General features: G+C 38.3%; 1 protein-coding gene across 3 annotated transcripts in view; it reads right to left on the reverse strand.

Moving 5' to 3' along the window:
* Nucleotides 1-18,613, reverse strand: part of fstl4 (follistatin-like 4) — a 236,541-nt gene that overhangs the window by 196,699 nt on the left and 21,229 nt on the right. For all 3 annotated transcript variants that reach the window (XM_067608578.1, XM_067608577.1, XM_067608579.1), the window contains one exon: nt 11,080-11,113. In XM_067608578.1, coding sequence (XP_067464679.1) covers nt 11,080-11,113 — 34 coding nt within the window. The remainder of the gene's footprint in view (nt 1-11,079; nt 11,114-18,613) is intronic.

Genomic DNA, 18,613 nt, shown 5'->3' on the forward strand with positions numbered 1-18,613 from the left:
ACATCAGTCTGCAGCAACCATGGAATTCAACATCAGGTATATTGGACAAATTTACAGCATCTCTCACAAACTTAAGTGTATATCTATATATAACTATACGTACATATTTATAAGTATAAACTTAAGTGATATTGATGACATCTGAGGTGTATCAGGGCTCAACATTAACTTTTTGAGGCACTTGTCCGGATAAAAAAAGTCACTTGTCCAGGTAAAAACGACAGCACAGAAGCTAAAGAGGCTCTAACTTCTGTTTCACTGGGACTTTAATGCTGTTGTTCATCATCTGTGATGTCAAAACATCAGATTTCCACACAGAGAAATAAAAAGAGTGTGTCCTGGTATTAATTCAGTTATAGAACCTAAGTGCACCACGCAGTGTTTCTCTTGCCCAGCTGCTGACAGCACTGTGAGCTGAAGAGTCAAGCACACTGGGCAGTAGAGGACGTTGTACCAGCGTCTGGTTCAAAAGTAGTTTAGCCGACTTTGCTATTTCATTATTATATTATATTATTGTTAGTCATTCCCATTGATCAAGGTAAATGAAATTGATGAAATTTAAATATGTTAATATTATAGTGAGGTTTCTTATGCTCTAGGTCTGAAAAAATGTAATTTTTATTTATTGGTCAAAGCAAATTCTGTAAAATGTGCATCAACAGAACTTATTGACTGTCAGGTTTTGAAAGGTAATGGGCTGTCTGGTTGCACCGACGGGTTCTATTGATAAACGTCTGCTAGACTCACTTACAGTTACAATGACTGGGGGGATAAATACAGCGTAGGGGTGCTGAGCAAAACTCTGGAGAGACTCAGCAGCCAGACATTTCTCCGTTCTCCGTTTAGAAGCAGCTGAGATTGTCACTAAAATGAGAATAGCTGGTCCACCTTAAAGGTCGGTCAACCTTAAGTGAGCCTGGTCAGGTTAGACTAACCCACTGTCACTAACTAACTTCGGGTCTGACCCCCTTCACTTCAATTTCAGCGAGTAGCAAGCAAGACACAGGAACTTGGCTTGGGTCTTAAGGAGTTGTAGCATTTATTCACTGACGATAGCCTAAACCGTGCACACACTGCACTGCTATGTTCACAGCTATACTTCTAACTTCTACTCTCTGATCCAGTCGCCAGCCTCACCATCACACACCTGCTCTTTCTCTCTCGACCGCACACTCACTATGTATACAACTCACACACTGAACTATCCCATTCTGAGTTGTACAAAATGCATTTGTTTCAAATCCGTATTCTGAATGTATTCATTTAATTAAATAGCCAAGTAATGAGTAGCACATAATGTGAAGACACATGGTATTTTTTTGTTTATGATTTTTTGAATTTGTCCAGTGGTGCAAGTAAATTTCTCTTCCACTTGCCCTACAAAAAAATCCACTTGTCCCAGACAAGCCGACAAGCCTTAATGTTGGGTATATGAATGTATTTAAGAGTCAATGCGTTTACTCAGTCATAGAAATGTGACCTGACAGCAGCTTATTAATATTTCCTCATCCTGGGGGTATGCAAATACAACATGTCCTCTGCACAGTGTTACTGAAGACCTTGCTGGTTGAGATCCAAATCACAATAACTTATCCTGAAACTCCAGCTGGCATATATGTATGTGTGTGTGTGTGTTTGCATATGTGTGTGTGTTGGAGACAGGGAAGAGGGCAGGAGCAGAGAGACGAAGCGACTGGAGAAGAAGGAGCTGAGCACAGAGGCATATAATCTAAATTCAAAAGCAATCATTTTTGTTCTCAGCTCATAAAGCCGTCTGCTGTTGATGGGTAAGGCAGTAAAAATCAGGAGGCTGAAGGTAAAGAATGAATCTTAAAGGGTTTGCAGGGATGTTTTCTCTCACACAGCAGCAGCTGGAGACCTCCAGTAAGGGATACATAAAGCATAAACAGGATTAAAGATAATTACAGTAATTAGAATACACAAAATGGCAAATACAGTAATTTGGCTATTGCCTGTTAAGGAAACTGTCTTAATAATCAGACAAGAAACAATTTATTTGACAGAGATTTTGGAAGTAAATATAATTTGTAGTACTCAAACAATCAGTACCCCACATTGAGCTCTGGCAAAGTAAAAACAGCAATTATTCAATTTTCTGACATTTAAGAGATTAAAGGACTAAACAAATAAATTCAATACTTATTAATTGTTAACGAAAATAAGTTAGTTATATCACCTTTCTTTATCAGGACAATTTACGAAGGCTGTAAACATAGCACCACAGGCTAAAGACAGAAGAGTTAAGTGTAAAAAGTGGGTCAGAATTTGTGTTTAAAAATCAACCTGTGGAATATATGCCATCTTTTTTGATCTCTCTCTCTCTCTCTCTTTAGAGGTATGCAAATATCTGTCACATTAGCTGTGTTTTCCTGAGCAACACTGGAAAGCATTATGATGCAGTGATATATCTCAAGTTCATTAAAGATCAAAGGAAGCTGTGAGGGTGCTCTTACCCCTCTAAACAAATGTCTAAATTTGCCTGTTGATTCTCCCAGTGTGTCTTTCTCCATATAACCTTTGCCTGTTTTTAGTCTCAGAATCTGCACTTTAGCATTAGTGTGTGTGTGTGTGTGTGTGTCCAAGTAGGCCCACTGGTGCAGCTTGCCCCAGTCAGAATAAAGTGTTTTTCAGAGTGCCACTGTCTGTCCCTGTTAGTCCCTGGAGAGGTTGTGTGCCCTCCTTAAGCCCTTCAGCGGTATCTGCAGGCACGCTCAACACGGGAGCTTACACTGCCACTACAAACCCCCTTTGTCTTTGACTTTCAGACTTTTTGGCAAAAAATATTCCTATGTGAAACTTCTGCCTCTGAATTAGATCAGAAGACAAAAAAAATGAGCCATAATTCGTGGCATGATCAAATTTAGGTTCATGATGATCATGTGAAAATTGCAAGATTTATGGTGCAAATCATAGGTTTACTTGAGATATTCTGATTTTGCAGCCATGTCTATAAAGGTGGGGTTGATTTTAGTAAAGCCTGTTTCATTTTACTATTTTGATTAAGTCCTCAATGACTCAATGAACTTTTCGCTTGGTAATCTTTATTGCTCTACAGCTTAATGAAATCACATTTCACAGAGATTTATGATGTGACTGAGATAGTGGCTTACAACTTTCAGCTGTGAAAAATTATTCTTATTGCACATCCTAATTATGCAGGATGCCTCTGGGAGAGAATCTACATATTACAGTATCTCACATATGAGAGCTCCCCAAACTGGTTGTGATTTGGGACTTTGTGTGTATGAAGTGTGAATATACAGTAGAAAATATGCATATAGTACACTAAGCACAAAGCCCTTTGATATACAGCATTCTCAAACCGATTAAGACTCTAAGTGAGCGAGAGAAAAACATGTGTAAATGCAGAGATTAGAGTTAACATTTAGACCTACAGTACAGTATAATATATCGCATTATATTCCAGCATTGTTCTTTTTAATTTACACAATTTTTATAAGTGAGAGATCCATGACCAAGAAAATGTAAATGTGGGTGGGTTTTGTTTCTCGCCTTGTGATTTAATGATTTCCCTTTCACCCTTGAATACAGTTAGAGGTGATAACATTCTCCCCCTCCACTTCTCCTGTGCGTTACACAGTATCATCCCTTAAACGCTATCACTTCCCCAACCATACATCTGCTCTGTAATCTTGTTTCCTCATCGCCTCACCCCCTACACTTTCTAGAAACCTGCAAACCTTGTAGAAATGATCAAGTACCACCTTGACAATGTAGTGTACAACTTTTTCAGCTCATTTATACAGCAGGTTTGGGTACGAGCAACAGACAAATTGATTACTGATCAGAACTATACCTGATCAATCTTTTTTTCCTTTAGTATCTATGGATTTTGAGCACACGTACATGTATGCATACAGAAAAAATGTGGTGCTGCATGGCCAAGACAGCACACTAACCATATTGGCTCAAATATAAGGCGATATTTCCATGGGAATAATGTTTGAAAATGCACTGGTTGCATTATATTTGAGTACTAGACGTTATACTCACGATATAAGATATTCTTTTTGAATGGAAAGACTGTCCCCTAAGGAGAGCGTCGCATTATGGCTCGTTTGCAGCCTTATTGTTACTGGGCTCGCTAGTTTCTTTATGTGCTTTTATGTTGTGTCTTTTAAAGTTATTCAACCCTGAAAAGTGTTCAGGAAGCCCAGCTGAACCTATGGGAGTTGGCTTGTGTAACGTGTTTTACTGCCACAGGGGAAATGAATTGTTGATGAGTGAAAAACGAGTTGAAAACATCCCCCTGACATCAACTGAAGAAACACACCGGGGACTGAATCACATGTCAAGCAACCAAGAATTGCTGGTGTCAGATGATGAGGAGATGAAAAAGCCTGTCTGAAAAATTCTACATGTCAAAGAACATAATTTTGATAAAGGGGACTGACAAAAGAGTGTGAGTATGTGAGTTGCTTGATATTTGTAAATATTAACATTTACACTACAGAAAAGGTTTAATGAATTCCTTCAAACTTCCAAAATGTAAAGTGGCAGACTAGCAGCCATGAAACCAAAGTAGCATATATCTTCTTGAGTTATCCTTAGTTTATAATACCACTCTCCTAGACCATCTGGATAGTGGCCAATAATAATATATAATAATTTCCAACTTGGCAAGAATCTACCATCAAATTTTCTGAAAAGCAACTACCAATCCTATTTATCTTTTTATAAAGTATCACCTTCTTTTATATCTCATCTTAATGGTGTTTATGTCTTATGTAAAGTACTTTGCCTTGTTGTTGAAAGATACTATACAAACTCGCCTTGTCTACATAACAGCCTTTCATATTTTGTTCTCACATTAGAGATGATGCTGATACATGTAACTTCTATCAGTTCCATTAAACACTACTTAATATACCCCAATCACATTAACACCAACAGCTGTCATACAACAGTTACCTGCAATACACCGTAGAAGACTATTGTATTAGTAATTGGCCTGCATCCATCAAAGGCCCTCGCAAAAGCATTCATCAACATCACTACAGTAGCTGTCTTCATTACATGAGTGAGAATTTCCCTCACTACTTACTTGAAAAGCCGCAATTAATTACTTATTGCAAATGTTGATGTTCACTTCACAGCAAAGTCACAAATTTGTCTTTCCATATATCCGTGTTTACCTGAGATATGGCAGGTAAACATCTGCAGCGTAGTAGCAGGGGAAACTTAGCACTAAGGGGGGAAAAAAACAGACAACAAGCCTTTTTGGCACCTCATAACTGCTTTCTTTTTCCAGGTTTTAATCCTGCCTTTCATAGCTGCACCATTTTCTTGGCTGAGTGCTGTTAGTCAATCTGCCCACATGGTTAAAGCAACTCTTTGGTCAAGGACGATATGGATACTGTGTTTCAGATGAAAAAGACAACTTTGGCAGTCCTGTGAATCTCAAATGCCAAATATTAACACTGACACATGGGGCTGAAACAAGGTTACTTCCATTTCTCGCCCATGTTTTCCATTCTATCCTGTTTTTTTCTTTTGCGTGTCTTTTATGATCTGGTCCTTTTTTCCCTCTCAGCCACTTCTTTTATTATTCTGTTAAGTCTCTACCTTCTGCTTTCCCTTCTCCATGTCTTTATAAAGCTAATTTTCTGCTCCTCTCTCTCAATTTAACCCTCTGACACAAACACACTTGCCATCTTTTGATTTCAGTTAGCATTACAAAGCCACAAATATGCTAATATTGTTTTCTATTTACAGTGAAACATACAAATTGTGTCAATATGACAACAGGTTAAAATGTTGAATAACAGACAATATAAACATCTCATTTGATTGAGTAATTAAGCCTTGAACATATCTTCCTGTCATCTCCCTTATCCCTCCTTCTCTGAGATTCTCCCACTCTTCCCTATTTTACTTTTTCCCCTCCCAGCTTCCTCCCTAGTCATTTGCTGCTTATTAGATAGTCTCTCTGTCAACCTTGTCCCATCTAATTCTCACTCAATTACAATCTAAATGAACCACAGAACTGCATAACTTGCTTTGCCTCTTCCCATTGTTTAATATGTGACGGTAACAAACCCTGATTAGGCCTCCGCAAAGGTTCATAAATTAAGCACTCAAAGCCGAATTAATCACCATTCCCTGCAAAGATAAATGTGCAATATTCAGTTTTTCCATATGGATCCCACTGAAAAACAATAACATAATGTGAAAAGGAGAGCACTCAATGGCATGCATATTTTCCTGACTGTGACATTTGGACCAGGGATGGCTGTGCATCACCAGCCAGTAAAATGTCATTTACTGAGAATTTCTGTCTGAGCTAGCTTAAATCCCTCATATGCAATGTTTGCACTAAAGCAATTTTCACCAGTAGCATCTGCGTTCCAGAGGTAAAACTGGGCCAATTTGATTAATGTCATCGCCTCAATGTGAAGAGTGTAGACGCTACAATAAAAAGTAGAAAAAAAACTGGAGGGAGAGTGACTTGAGCTAGAGAACAAGTTAAAGACATAATATAAGAAGAAAGGTGGCAACCTGAAAGAATGACAAACAGAAAGTGGGAGAAGCAACCAGCCAGTGGAAGTGGAAGAAGACAACCCCAAAGCGCTACACTTATCATCATCCAAGGGAAAGGAGTGCAAAACAAGAAAATGAAATGCAGTTGCTTGATTTTGAAAGTGGATCTAGTTTAGCATACAAACAGGCAGCAGATAATTAGTCTCAAGAGGGAAATAAGCACACGCTAAATGGGGAAAAAAAGCTCACAATATTAAAGCGGCTGTCCTCAAATGGTAAATGATAGATGGACTGTACTTGTACAGTGCCTTTCTAGTCTTCCAACCACTCAAAGCGCTTTTTTTAACACTAAAAGTCACATTCACCCATTCACCCATGCTGAATGGGTACAGAGGCTACCATGCAAGGTCCCAACCTGCCCATCAGAGAGAATCTAATCATTCACACACTGATGGTACAGCCAAGGATGGTATCTTGCCCAAGGACACTTTGACATGCAGACTGGCGGAGCCGGGAATCGAACCACCTATCTTCTGATTAGTGGACGACCCGCGCTACCGCACTCACAGACATATTACGGGCCAAACTGTTGGCTGGTAAAGTTGAACAACCTCCTCTCACTTTAACACCACATCACAGACAGACAGTATACTTTACAGCCATACATTTTCATAGATGATTTAACGGTAAGAGGAGATTGCATTTTTACTAATAATTAGGGCTGTGGTCTCCAGGTCGATTAGTTGATCAATATGCTCTCATCTGACCAAATTCTCATTGGCTGAATACTATTGGTAGCGTAGCTCCGTTAAGGAATACAGCATTGCGTAGTATGTTTGCGTAGCGAATGTGAATGCGTGAGCGGCAGGAAAGTGGCGGTGGATGCGAGTGGAGCAGAGGAAAAGGTTAGCAGTAAGCTGTCAGTCTGGCAGTAAATGTACAGCCCTACTCTTTGCTGGCTACAGCTCGGCGTTTAATACCTTTGTATCAAACAAGATGGTCCTGTCCACATCAACACAGAGGCTGTGGAGAGAGTCCCCAGCTTCAGGTTCCTGGGAGTCACCATCACAGAGGGCCTCTCCTGGGCTGAAAACACCTCAGCAGTGGTGGGTAAGGCACACAATACCTTTATTTTCTGAGGAGGCTAAGGAGAGCCAAACTTCCCCAAAAGCTGCTTGTCAACTTTTACAGATGCACCACAGAGAGCATACTTGCAAACTGCATGACAGCCTGGTACAGCAGCTGCACCAAAGCTGACAAAAAAAGCCCCTCCAGCGTGTTGTGAAAACAGCACAGGACTTATTTGGCATTGAGCTACCATCACTAGAACATCTTCACAGCACTTGCTGTGTGAGGAGGACTAAAAACATCAAGACATTACACACCCCGGACACCATCTGTTTAAGCTCCTCCCATCAGGCAGGCACTACAGATGCACAAATAGACTGAAAAACAGCTGTTTCCCAAAAGCTGTGGCACTCCTGAACTCAGACATCTCAGTCCGACAAGACTGATATCCTACCATCATTGGAGCATGTGCAATATCTACTTACATGTCACTTCGAGCCACTGATGATGTGCAGTATTCACACATCATTCAACACCCCAATACACCATCACTCCACATCTGTCCACCGCACCTTTACTGCACTTTTACTGCTGATGCTTTCGCACCCCCCCGTTTTTGTATTTTTGTTGTATTTTATTGTTAATTGTATTTATACTTCAAACTGCTTATATTTTGTACTTATATTTCTTAGATTCTGTACTTTTTATTGCTGATATTTTATATTTCTTATCACATTACTGCCTTATTTATTCTTTGTAAATATGTGTGAAGTCTTAAATACTAATGCACCATTTGAGGTTGATGCAACTGCAATGTCATTGTGCCTATGGCAAAAAAAACAGTGGATGCTGTTACATGCTGACACCTCCAACACAATTACTGTACACGTCATTAACATAGTCGAACATACTGCTGATGTGAGGAAGTGATGTCAGCCACCATCATGCCCTGTTATCACCTTGTTCATTGTAATGACTCACTCTGAGAACTGATTCACATCAGTGAGCAGGGAGTGATCCAGTGAAGATAAATGATGGCAACTGTGTTCTTACAGAGAGAAAAGCGGCCTGGGAAGTTGCTGGTTTGAATTCCCAGTGTGGCATTTGGAAGAATCTAAGTGGTGACATAAAATGTGACTCCACCCTCTTATTGACCGCAATCAAGGCACTAAAGGCACCCAAGCTCTGATTACTGTTGTTCAATGTTCATCAGTACATGAATGGTTGTGCAAGGCAGTTCGACACATGGATAAACACATTCACAGCACATGGAGGAAACACAGACACACAGGGAGAACTTAAACCAGGCATTGCTAGTGTGTACAAAAAAATACATTGTTCAGTTGGACTTTAAGTGCTGGAGACAAATATTAAAATTACATGACCCCAGTATATGTAAATCCAAATCCATGACCTTCAATCCATTGTTTTCTTCTTCTGGTGTTCCCATCAATTTCCTATACCTGCATACTGAATAAGTTTTCTGCCAACGTGTGTTTCCATGCTTCCATACTACAGAAGTGGCTGCACATTCACAAAGCCACTACAAAGTGCTTACAGCTTAAAAAATAAATGTGTTAATTTTTTTGCACCGTGCTCGTGGTGCACAGCCACCTTTCTGTTTGGTTTTGTCAGCCTACCCCATCTATGCTGGTATCCTTTTTTTTTTTTTTTTCTCCACATACTGTATGTTAGCATTGAAATCTGTGAGGAGAGGTTTAATGAAAATGCCTGTCACAGGAACACCTCATAGTGTGTTTCCTATCAGGATGTGTGTAACTGCAGCAGAATTGAAAGAAGGCGACACACACAGCCAGAAAAGCAATTGTCACTTAGAAAGCTACTTCTCTCCACATAAAAATGCAATATAAAAAAGAAATCAACTAACAAACATCCAGAGGTAAAAAGAAGAAGAGGAAAAAGCACTAGATGCTGAATAAGAAACATGAATAAAAAAGAGATCCTCTGGGTCACATTTAGGTCGAATAGAAGCAGGCACAAAAAACTCAAAGCAAGCAGAGAATCAGCGCTTTACTCTGGAGATGAAAACAATACGTTATAATGGGCCTAATGCTTTCAGAGGAAGTCACCTGTCAAAGAGGAAATAGTCAGCCTTGGAAATTATTGCTGTTACAGTAACTTTCACACAAACTGCTCAATTTTACTGTCATGCACTACTTTGCAGTAAAAATAAACATCAGGGAAAGAACAACATACAATATGTGAATGTTTAGGCCACACAGAGTCAAAAATGCTGATCTCAAGTCTGGTGCGGTGGCAGTTCAGCTACACAACTAACACCTTTCACAGCAATCAGCCAGCCACTCAAATATACATCACAGAACTGAATTACTAGATGGATAAGCCAAGTGCTACTGGCACTTGAATCAAGATATGAAAAAAAGAAGCTGTGGACTGCAACAGAGAAAAATACTTATCACTACATGTATGTGTGTAGATATCCACTATCTGATGAAAATTACAAAACGCGGAGGGTTGGTCACGGAGAACATCCCTGAGCAAACACTGATTGATGGGTTATCTCGGTTGATGTCGGCAGAGGAGTAGTATCAATATTTTAGATTTAATCACCTTAATATTGGTACTGGTATCATAATTATGGTTGTGGCAGCTGTAGCTCAGATGGTGGATAGAGCAGACTAGCCATTAATTGTAGGGTTAGTGGTTCAATGCTTGACTTCTCCCCCCTACTAAATTCTCAACAGACTTAGGAGATTTAGAGTCAAGAATATGAATGCTTTTTATAAGGCACTAACTGTCTGAGCAATCACTGCAGCGTAAAACGGCCTACAAGACCAAAGCCAAACATTACTTACTCATACTTACTCATTTCTGACAGGGGATTGAAGATGGATGACAGCTAAATAATTATCCACCTGACAAATATATTTTTCAATTTATAGACGGGTTGTCACTTGGAATGAGTGATTTCAGGTGCTTCTGCTTTTTGTCAGTTGAGTTGGGAAAAGATGGCGGGACATAGCGGAGCTGGAGTTTCACTGTGCTAATGAAGAATCCTCCTTTTTTTTAACTACACTACTATTTTCTCTCAGATGGTAACAAATGCAGCTGAACAGACAAAATGGATTGGAGAGCCAATGCCTTCCTGTGCCACAACTCAAATCTTGGCACCCACTGACAAATGAAATGCCTTCTAAATTTAAATCTGAAATGTTTTCAAACACTTCCTTTAGAGGACAGTAGAGCAATATTTGTAATGCACTAACAAGTGGGATTTTTCAGATTATTATATCATCATTAGGGTTTTCTCAGGAATAGGTTGCATGGTCCTTTTTATGGGAGTAATTTAGATTCAAATTACTTCCCAGAAGCATTTCCCAGCAATCAGAAAACCAAAGTGTATGCCAGAATAACAGTAGAAGAAAAAAAAAAAAAGATTTGTCATAGAGCACAACATGGCATATTTTGAAAAATGCTGTTTGGTTTGAACACAGTAAGTGTACTCACATTGATCGATGTTCCCGTCTGCTTTCCCCTTATCCTGCAAACAGAGAGCACACACAAAAATGGTCATTACAGGCTCGGAGGAGTGAGACAAAAACAGCCCTTTCTGCAGCTTTTCGCAGACCATTCGTTACTAGGACTTTTCCTCTTTTCTGAGTTCAGAGAAAGACGACAGAAAACAAAGGTGGACAGACAAAATTAGAATAAAAAGGAAAGAGAGGCAGAGACGAGAGAGAATATATGGTGGATGACAAGAGTGAAACAAGAGGACCTTTTATAAAAAAGGCATATCCCAGAGTCAATTCAGTATCCTTCATTGGAAATACACTTTCCAACAGGCTGCAAGACAGGTGTCACCATATTGAACTGGACTGTTTGTTTGGATGTCTTACAGTTGATACCACAAATATAAACACTAATTTATTTGTACATATTAACTGTGAGTATGATATTGACATGCAGTTCAAATTTACCAAAAATAAATGTCAGTTTCAGTCATGGTTATCCAAATATTAAAAATTTAACAAATGCTTGGATGATCGAATGGAGGACCAACTGCCACATAAAATCAGTTATGGACAGTATAGAGAATTACTTTCAGGGTGGTTTCATTTTTTACAATAACTCATCAAGTCCATTTGAAGTTCTGCAGCAACATTTTACCATATATAGATTGATGTGTCTGCATTTCAAAGGAAGAACAGGAAAAGCTTAAATAACTGCTTTGGGTTTAATATGATCACTGATATAATATGTATAAATGAAACCCCAAGTGAGAGACTTCAGACATCAAGAGCTCTCAGCTAACTGAAGAAGCTAAATGAAAAAAACACAGCCAATACTGCCTAAATTATAGCTAAAACAGTGAATTGATTCATCAGTTAGCTGACTGACAGAAAATTTAATCTCCAACAATTTTGATAATTAAGAAATTGAAGAATTTTCATGCAAAAATGCCACAAATTTGTTGGTTACAGCTACTAAAATGTGAATACTTGTTGCATTTGTTTGTCTTAAATGATACTAAACTGAATATCTGTGTGTTTTGGATTGTTCATCCAACAATACTTCCATCCCACAAGTAATTGTCAGGCTCAAGGAACATGCAACTTTTTTGTTTACTGTTTAAAAGACATTTAACAGACTAATCATTCAAATGAAATGAAATTCACAGCAACTCAATAGACATTAAGTTTTATTTTTGTTGTTACTTTCAGGTATCTTTACCTTTAGTAGGAATCCAGCTGACCTGCATGTGTATGTATGTATGTGTTTCTTTGTGTGAATGTGTTAAGTGTGCATTGTGTGCTTGTTATCTACTGATCACCTGCTTGTAACAACACCAGCAATGTTGCTGCATTGCATGAATGTATTTGAACTTCAGAGGCAATTTCATGTACGTCGGCAAAACAAAGGATCGACATACCATTTAAAAATAGAACAGAAGCAGGTCCTCTAATGCAACACCGCTTCTAAAGAAGCCAATATGTGGCAGCACTTGAAGTGTTGTGACATTTTGCATTCTTGGTCCCTCAGTGTGGATGTCACCGATAATGAGGCTCAGTCATAAAACATATTTGTGTCTGCAAGGCCGTCTTAGCTTCCCAAGAGACTCACAAGAAACACAGCAGTTTTAGTGCTTCCTGTCATTGCCTCCTTTTTTTTGTCTCTACATCTCTATCCCTCTCTCTTTCTGCCATCTGTCCATCTTAATTGCAGACATGCTTCCTCATGATGGCAGGATAAAATTGAGTGTGCTCATCAGCACCGCCTTCCATCATCTCGAGTGCCGCTGTTTGATCAATTGATTAGAGAATCAAACCAAGCATAGAGGTGAAAGAAAGGCTATGCGCCTCCTTCTAAAAATACTGTCCGCTCTTCACAATGACCCTCCAGGGTTTTCTTTGTCACTTTCTTTGATACATTTAGCTATAGGAGATTTTTATGGCATAAAATAATAGTTTAGTAACAACTGAAGGCACTTACTGCAATGCCACTTCATAAGGCAAAGTAGACACTAATGTTCCCACACAGATGATTACGAGGCACTTTGCATTTTGCTCCAAAGTGTTGCTTTGTCACTTTCAGTGGGTGGAGAAATGTAAATAAGTAGCACCAGATTTAATTTGAGCAAATAGGACATACCCGCTGGGATTCAATTAAGAGGGATCTGATGCTTTTCTCCACCATATTTATACAGTGATCGAGGCTGATTAGACGGGTGTATTTTTACAAACAAATCTTGCCCATACAGTGCACTTAGTATTATGAGATGAGATTATGGGAACAGTAGAGAGATGCTGAGAGATATGCACAATAATGGAGACAGGAGATTCAATACCTTTTAACCTCTTAAGCCTGAGGCTGTTACCACAGATCAAACACATTAATACAAGGTACGGTTATGTGCTAAAATCCTGATCAATTTTATCCATGTTTGTTTGTAGTTTGTTCAACGCATAATCAAGCAGTAGTACTGTTGCTATAGTTACCTGCAGTTATCGAATATCATGCCTTATAATTTGGAGCTGTAGTCAAATGAAATGCCGTTAGACAATTTTTAATGGATACATGACAGCCAATCAGAAACTAATATTTTCTGTGGCCATCGAATAACATGGCAATAATTGATAACCCTAGATTTGTGCCTCTTCTATGGCTTCACAGCACAAAGAAGCAGTCATGGTACTGCAAATTGTATCAAAATAAAAACAACCTCAAAACATCATGATATTGTGATGTTATTGACGCCTCAGTCTATTACAAGCCTGCTCACATCTTTGTGGTTTGTGGTAGCGACAGAGTTTAAGTATACCAACTCAATAAGATGGTTACAGCCTCTCAAAAAACTAGTATAAATAAATCTCTGAGTGCTACATGCCTCCATCTTGGATGCCATTTAAAAACACCCACACAAAACAAGAAACTGACATTGTTGCCACAGAGACTGACATTTCGTAGGAATGCAATTTGAACAGCAGGGCAATTTGAGCCAAGCTGTGTCTGTTACAAAGTCTGTTTGAGTATGCCTTTTCCTCACTCTCTTATATGGGTTGCTATGCAGGCACTCTTCATTCGAGGACCCATATGTTTGTATATGCCCACTTACTCTCTCTCCATCCCTCTTTGGCTTTTAAATCCAGTCAACAACAAAACTCTCAACTAGAATTAGCCGTCTGTATGCCAACTCAGTGTTGCAGCTTCATTATATTTGTTAAGAAGCCACCGGTATAGTCTGATATGAGGAGCATATTGATACTTTGACCTTTTGAAAATACTGCCTGATTAATACGAAGAGGCAGACGATACGGGAAGGGAAAGAAAGCTGAATCCATTATGGTATGTGTTTTCACAAGAGTTCATCTATCTAAATTCAATAGCTATTCCCCGATGTCTGTTGCTTAGAGAGAGGGACCTGTCTTATCTAACAGTAATCCATCAGCTCACAAACAAGCTACTTAATGAGCTAAATGAAAAGGAGCCAAAAGAAAAAAAAAACACTGGCAATGTATGTAAGTGGTAACACCTTCACAGGAATAACTTTGATAAATCCAAAAATAGAACTAAAGGCGAACAAATTCAAGCTTTTTTTTTTTTACCATGAATCATTAGCTGGAGATGTTTCATGTTTCCAGTGATACTCTCATGTACAATCTGTACGCTAAACATTTTTACTTAATTAAATTTGTCTCTAGCTTCTAGAGATTCATACATAAACAACAGCTTCACTAAGTTTTACTTTTTCTATATGCTACCAGGTGCAGCAGATATGTAAATGTGACTGTATTAGTTTATAAGAGTGGACACATTAAAATTATACTAAAACTAATCTACATACAACTAATATACATACAGTACATGACCAGTAACCACTTCTTATAACCATGGTACACTATATTATACATGTGCTTTAATAGAGTACATAGTGGACAGTTAGGAAGGACATTAAGTGAAATATGTTATAAAACCTGATGCTATATTCTTTACATGTTTAAAAGGTTTATCCATTAGGATGCCAAACTTTAAATAAAATAAAACATTTAATCAAAACAAAAAAATTCTCAGTTTAGAAATTTGTGGGCACATTAGTTTTGTAAACTGTGCCCTTGAATTACAGACTACGTTATTGTTTAAAATTATAAAAACTTTGAAACAATAACGATGATTAAATGCAAATTTAATTAAATAAGTCAATACTATAATATAAAATATGAGCATTTATGAAAATGTCATATATGTTATTTATGTACATAGCTGGAATCACATATATGACATACATTGGCATGCCACATATGTCCATATTCAAAATTGAAACAATTTCATATATGGACGTATATGGTTAATGTATCAGATGTATTAAAAGAGTATAAAGTCATATGTGTATTTTTTAATATTTGGCATATATTTTAACCAAATATGCGTTCATATTTGTATTTTATAATTATGCAACATACATTTGTTGCACATATATGTGAAATAGATGTTGCTCTTATATGTCGCACATATGCCAAGGTCATATATGGAACCATTCAAAAATGGACTTAATTTGTGGTCATGCATTCGTAATTGGAGGGCATGGATTATGAATCGGCTCCATTTTCAGAGATCTATTCATTACATTGTTAATAAAGTTAGGCTATGTTGAAAGATCCAAAAAGGCAGATTGGAGCTGCGAGGGAACAGTGCAGAGCACAGATGGTGTACAGCACACACTAGAGTTATCTTATAGTTCATCTTCAAAGAACTCAAGTGTTTAGGGTGCATTTTGGATGTAGTGGTTTCATAGTGCAGTTTAGTGGACTAAAGACACAAGTGAATGGTTTGGCACACAGTGCACTAGAGTAAGAGACTGAAACTATAGTTCCCACCTTTTCTATTTTTAATTACTCTTTTCCTGTGCCTTACATTTTCTGTATTTAATGATTAAAATAATTTTGATTCTGCCTAAATTATTGGACAAATTAAAGAATGTCAGCTTCTTGTGAACCTTAGTAGAAGACAAGATTGGACTTGAACAAGAAGAACTGCTTTTCGAGATCTTCAAATAGAGAAGAAAAATACTGACCTTCAAGAGCAAATAATAATCTTAACGTCTAGACTTGGATGCAATGAGCTCAGGACTCAATCTTCTTTTATTCATCAGACCTGCTCTTTTCATATCAAGTCCAGACAATGTCGGTGTCACAGTAGAGACATCTGGGGGTTTTTGTGTTGATGTCATGTTATGACATATCATGTTAATTCATCTCTGTTACCATCATCTGTACCTTTCTCTCATGGTCCAATCAACAACTCTCTTTTCTCTCCTTCTTTACTTTGGAAAGAAAAAAACTCAGCGATACTTGGAAATCTAACATCCAGGATTCAGAGAAAAATTACTTTATTCAGATAATTTTCTAACTCTTCATTTTTACTGACATTTTATTTTTGTTATGTATTTTTATATAGTAATTCTGTTAGCTTCACTACATTGAAACAACATATTTTAGTGATTCCTTTATGGCAGGGTTTTCCATACACACATTCATTCATGTGTGGTGACCCACCACAGTATCAATGTTGCCGCCACATATTGATTTTCTATTTTTGGAGCTTCCACACCCACGCATGCACACGTAAGTTTGGAAACACTTTCTCATTCAAGGAAATGGGAAAGTGTGTCCAAAATTTTGACAGGTGCTGTATTTGTGAACATCTTCCCCACACCCTACTACTACCAAGCTTTTGTATGTCAATTAACAATACAACATTTTTTTTTTTTTTCAAATCTGGATTTTGTGCTCAAGATCACAAAAAAAGCATTTCACAATGTAGAGCTTCAACAATACAAATAGCCCCTTTAGTAACATTTGGTGTTCACCTTTGTTACAGGCTAACTGGCACACTTTTGGCCCCTGTGACTCAATGTACGATCCACATCCATATAGGACTGTCCTGAATACCTTTTTTAGGGCTTCAAAGCTTCGGCAGCAATTATTCGGGGGGGTAGATGAGGGTTTTGGGGAACCTGCTCATGTGGGTTACAACTCTAGATAGCAGCAGCAACACATTGGCGACAACAGGAAAACAGACACACGGCATGGGGACCCACCAGGAGAAGCAGCAGCTTCAGTGCGAGATGGACGCAAACCGTCAAAACAATGGCAGCACAAGCGACACCGAGGTGGCCAGCAGGGCGGAGAGGAGGAGGAGGAGGCACCTGCACTGTGACTCATTCTCCCCCTGCTGCCTCCATCGACTCTCCCTCTCTCTTCGCGCGCAAGGTTTCACAGGTAGATAAGACGAGAGGAGAGGTTAAAAATAAAAAAATAAAAAAATCGAACACTGATTCAAATACCGTGGCATCAAACAAAGCTTCAAATCCTTCAGGTCAGCCCTACATCCATATTACAGTGTTTTCTATGAAATAGAAATGAATCCCATTACAGAAGCTACACACACAAAATGACTGTTTTTCCTTACTGTGATTATCAAATAGGTGCTCCGTAGCTCAGTAAAAGAAAGCAGGTTCAAAAACATAGCAGATGGTTGTGCTTAGCACAGAAAGTATCACCTCCTACCATTATAATTATAGTAGAGAAGAGTATTGTGGCTTCATATAATGATAATTGCAACATTACATGCTTTTCGTCTGCCTGAAAGGTTTTCTTCAGCTTTGAGTACAAATGATCAAGAGACTGAAAAATTCTGAGCTGTGTTGCACTCCGGTGCCCATAAACAGCTTTATGAGCACAAGTCATAAGCAAAATGTAAACAGGGGTGATAGTCCCAATACTAAAAATTAATACAGAAGAAAAGACTGCATTTAACAACTCTGCTCTTATCCCTCTTGATGTTTGTGTCAAATAAACAGTATATAAAACTCTATATGCTCATCATTGCTGTTTTTCAGTATGCTGTGACACTTTTCACCACTGACATAAGCCTGTCTCAGCATCAGCCACAGTACATCATCTCATCTACATCATCTGACTTGCATCATCACTTGTGTTTATGCCTACATGCATATGGTATAAAATGGCACACTTTACATACAACTGTATGTATGGAAGGATGGGTTTTTTTGTACTGTTTAGAGCAAAATAGTTCTACTAAACCCCAGCAAAACTAGGCTATACCTTTTGTTAAAGAAATTGGATTATTGGGTTTACTTTTATTATCTTGCCCTTTACCTATTGTTATATTATTGCTCAACATTCAGGTCTTGTGCAGACAGGATTTGTGCAGTCTGATCTAAGTTTCTTGTCAATATCCTCTCTATCTGCACCAGGTAATATACAGTGATTGTGCCAAAGGTGCCACCACCCCTGTCTGGATTTGTCAGTATCCAAGTCGGCTGCCACAAAGTTGATAAGAAGTCAAAATCAAAAGCCTTTCATCTGAATTTTTTTTTTCCCCTCACTCTTCTTTTTTCAGTCTGTTACACCCCTAAGAGACTGTATTGTTTTTCTGTTTACATGTTTTGTGTTGTTTTGGGGGATTTTAGTCAAAGAATAAAAAAAAAAGAAAGAAAATCTGGCACTATACACATTCCCAA

The sequence above is a fragment of the Thunnus thynnus genome, chromosome 13 (assembly GCF_963924715.1).
Source record: "Thunnus thynnus chromosome 13, fThuThy2.1, whole genome shotgun sequence".
Taxonomy (NCBI): domain Eukaryota; kingdom Metazoa; phylum Chordata; class Actinopteri; order Scombriformes; family Scombridae; genus Thunnus; species Thunnus thynnus.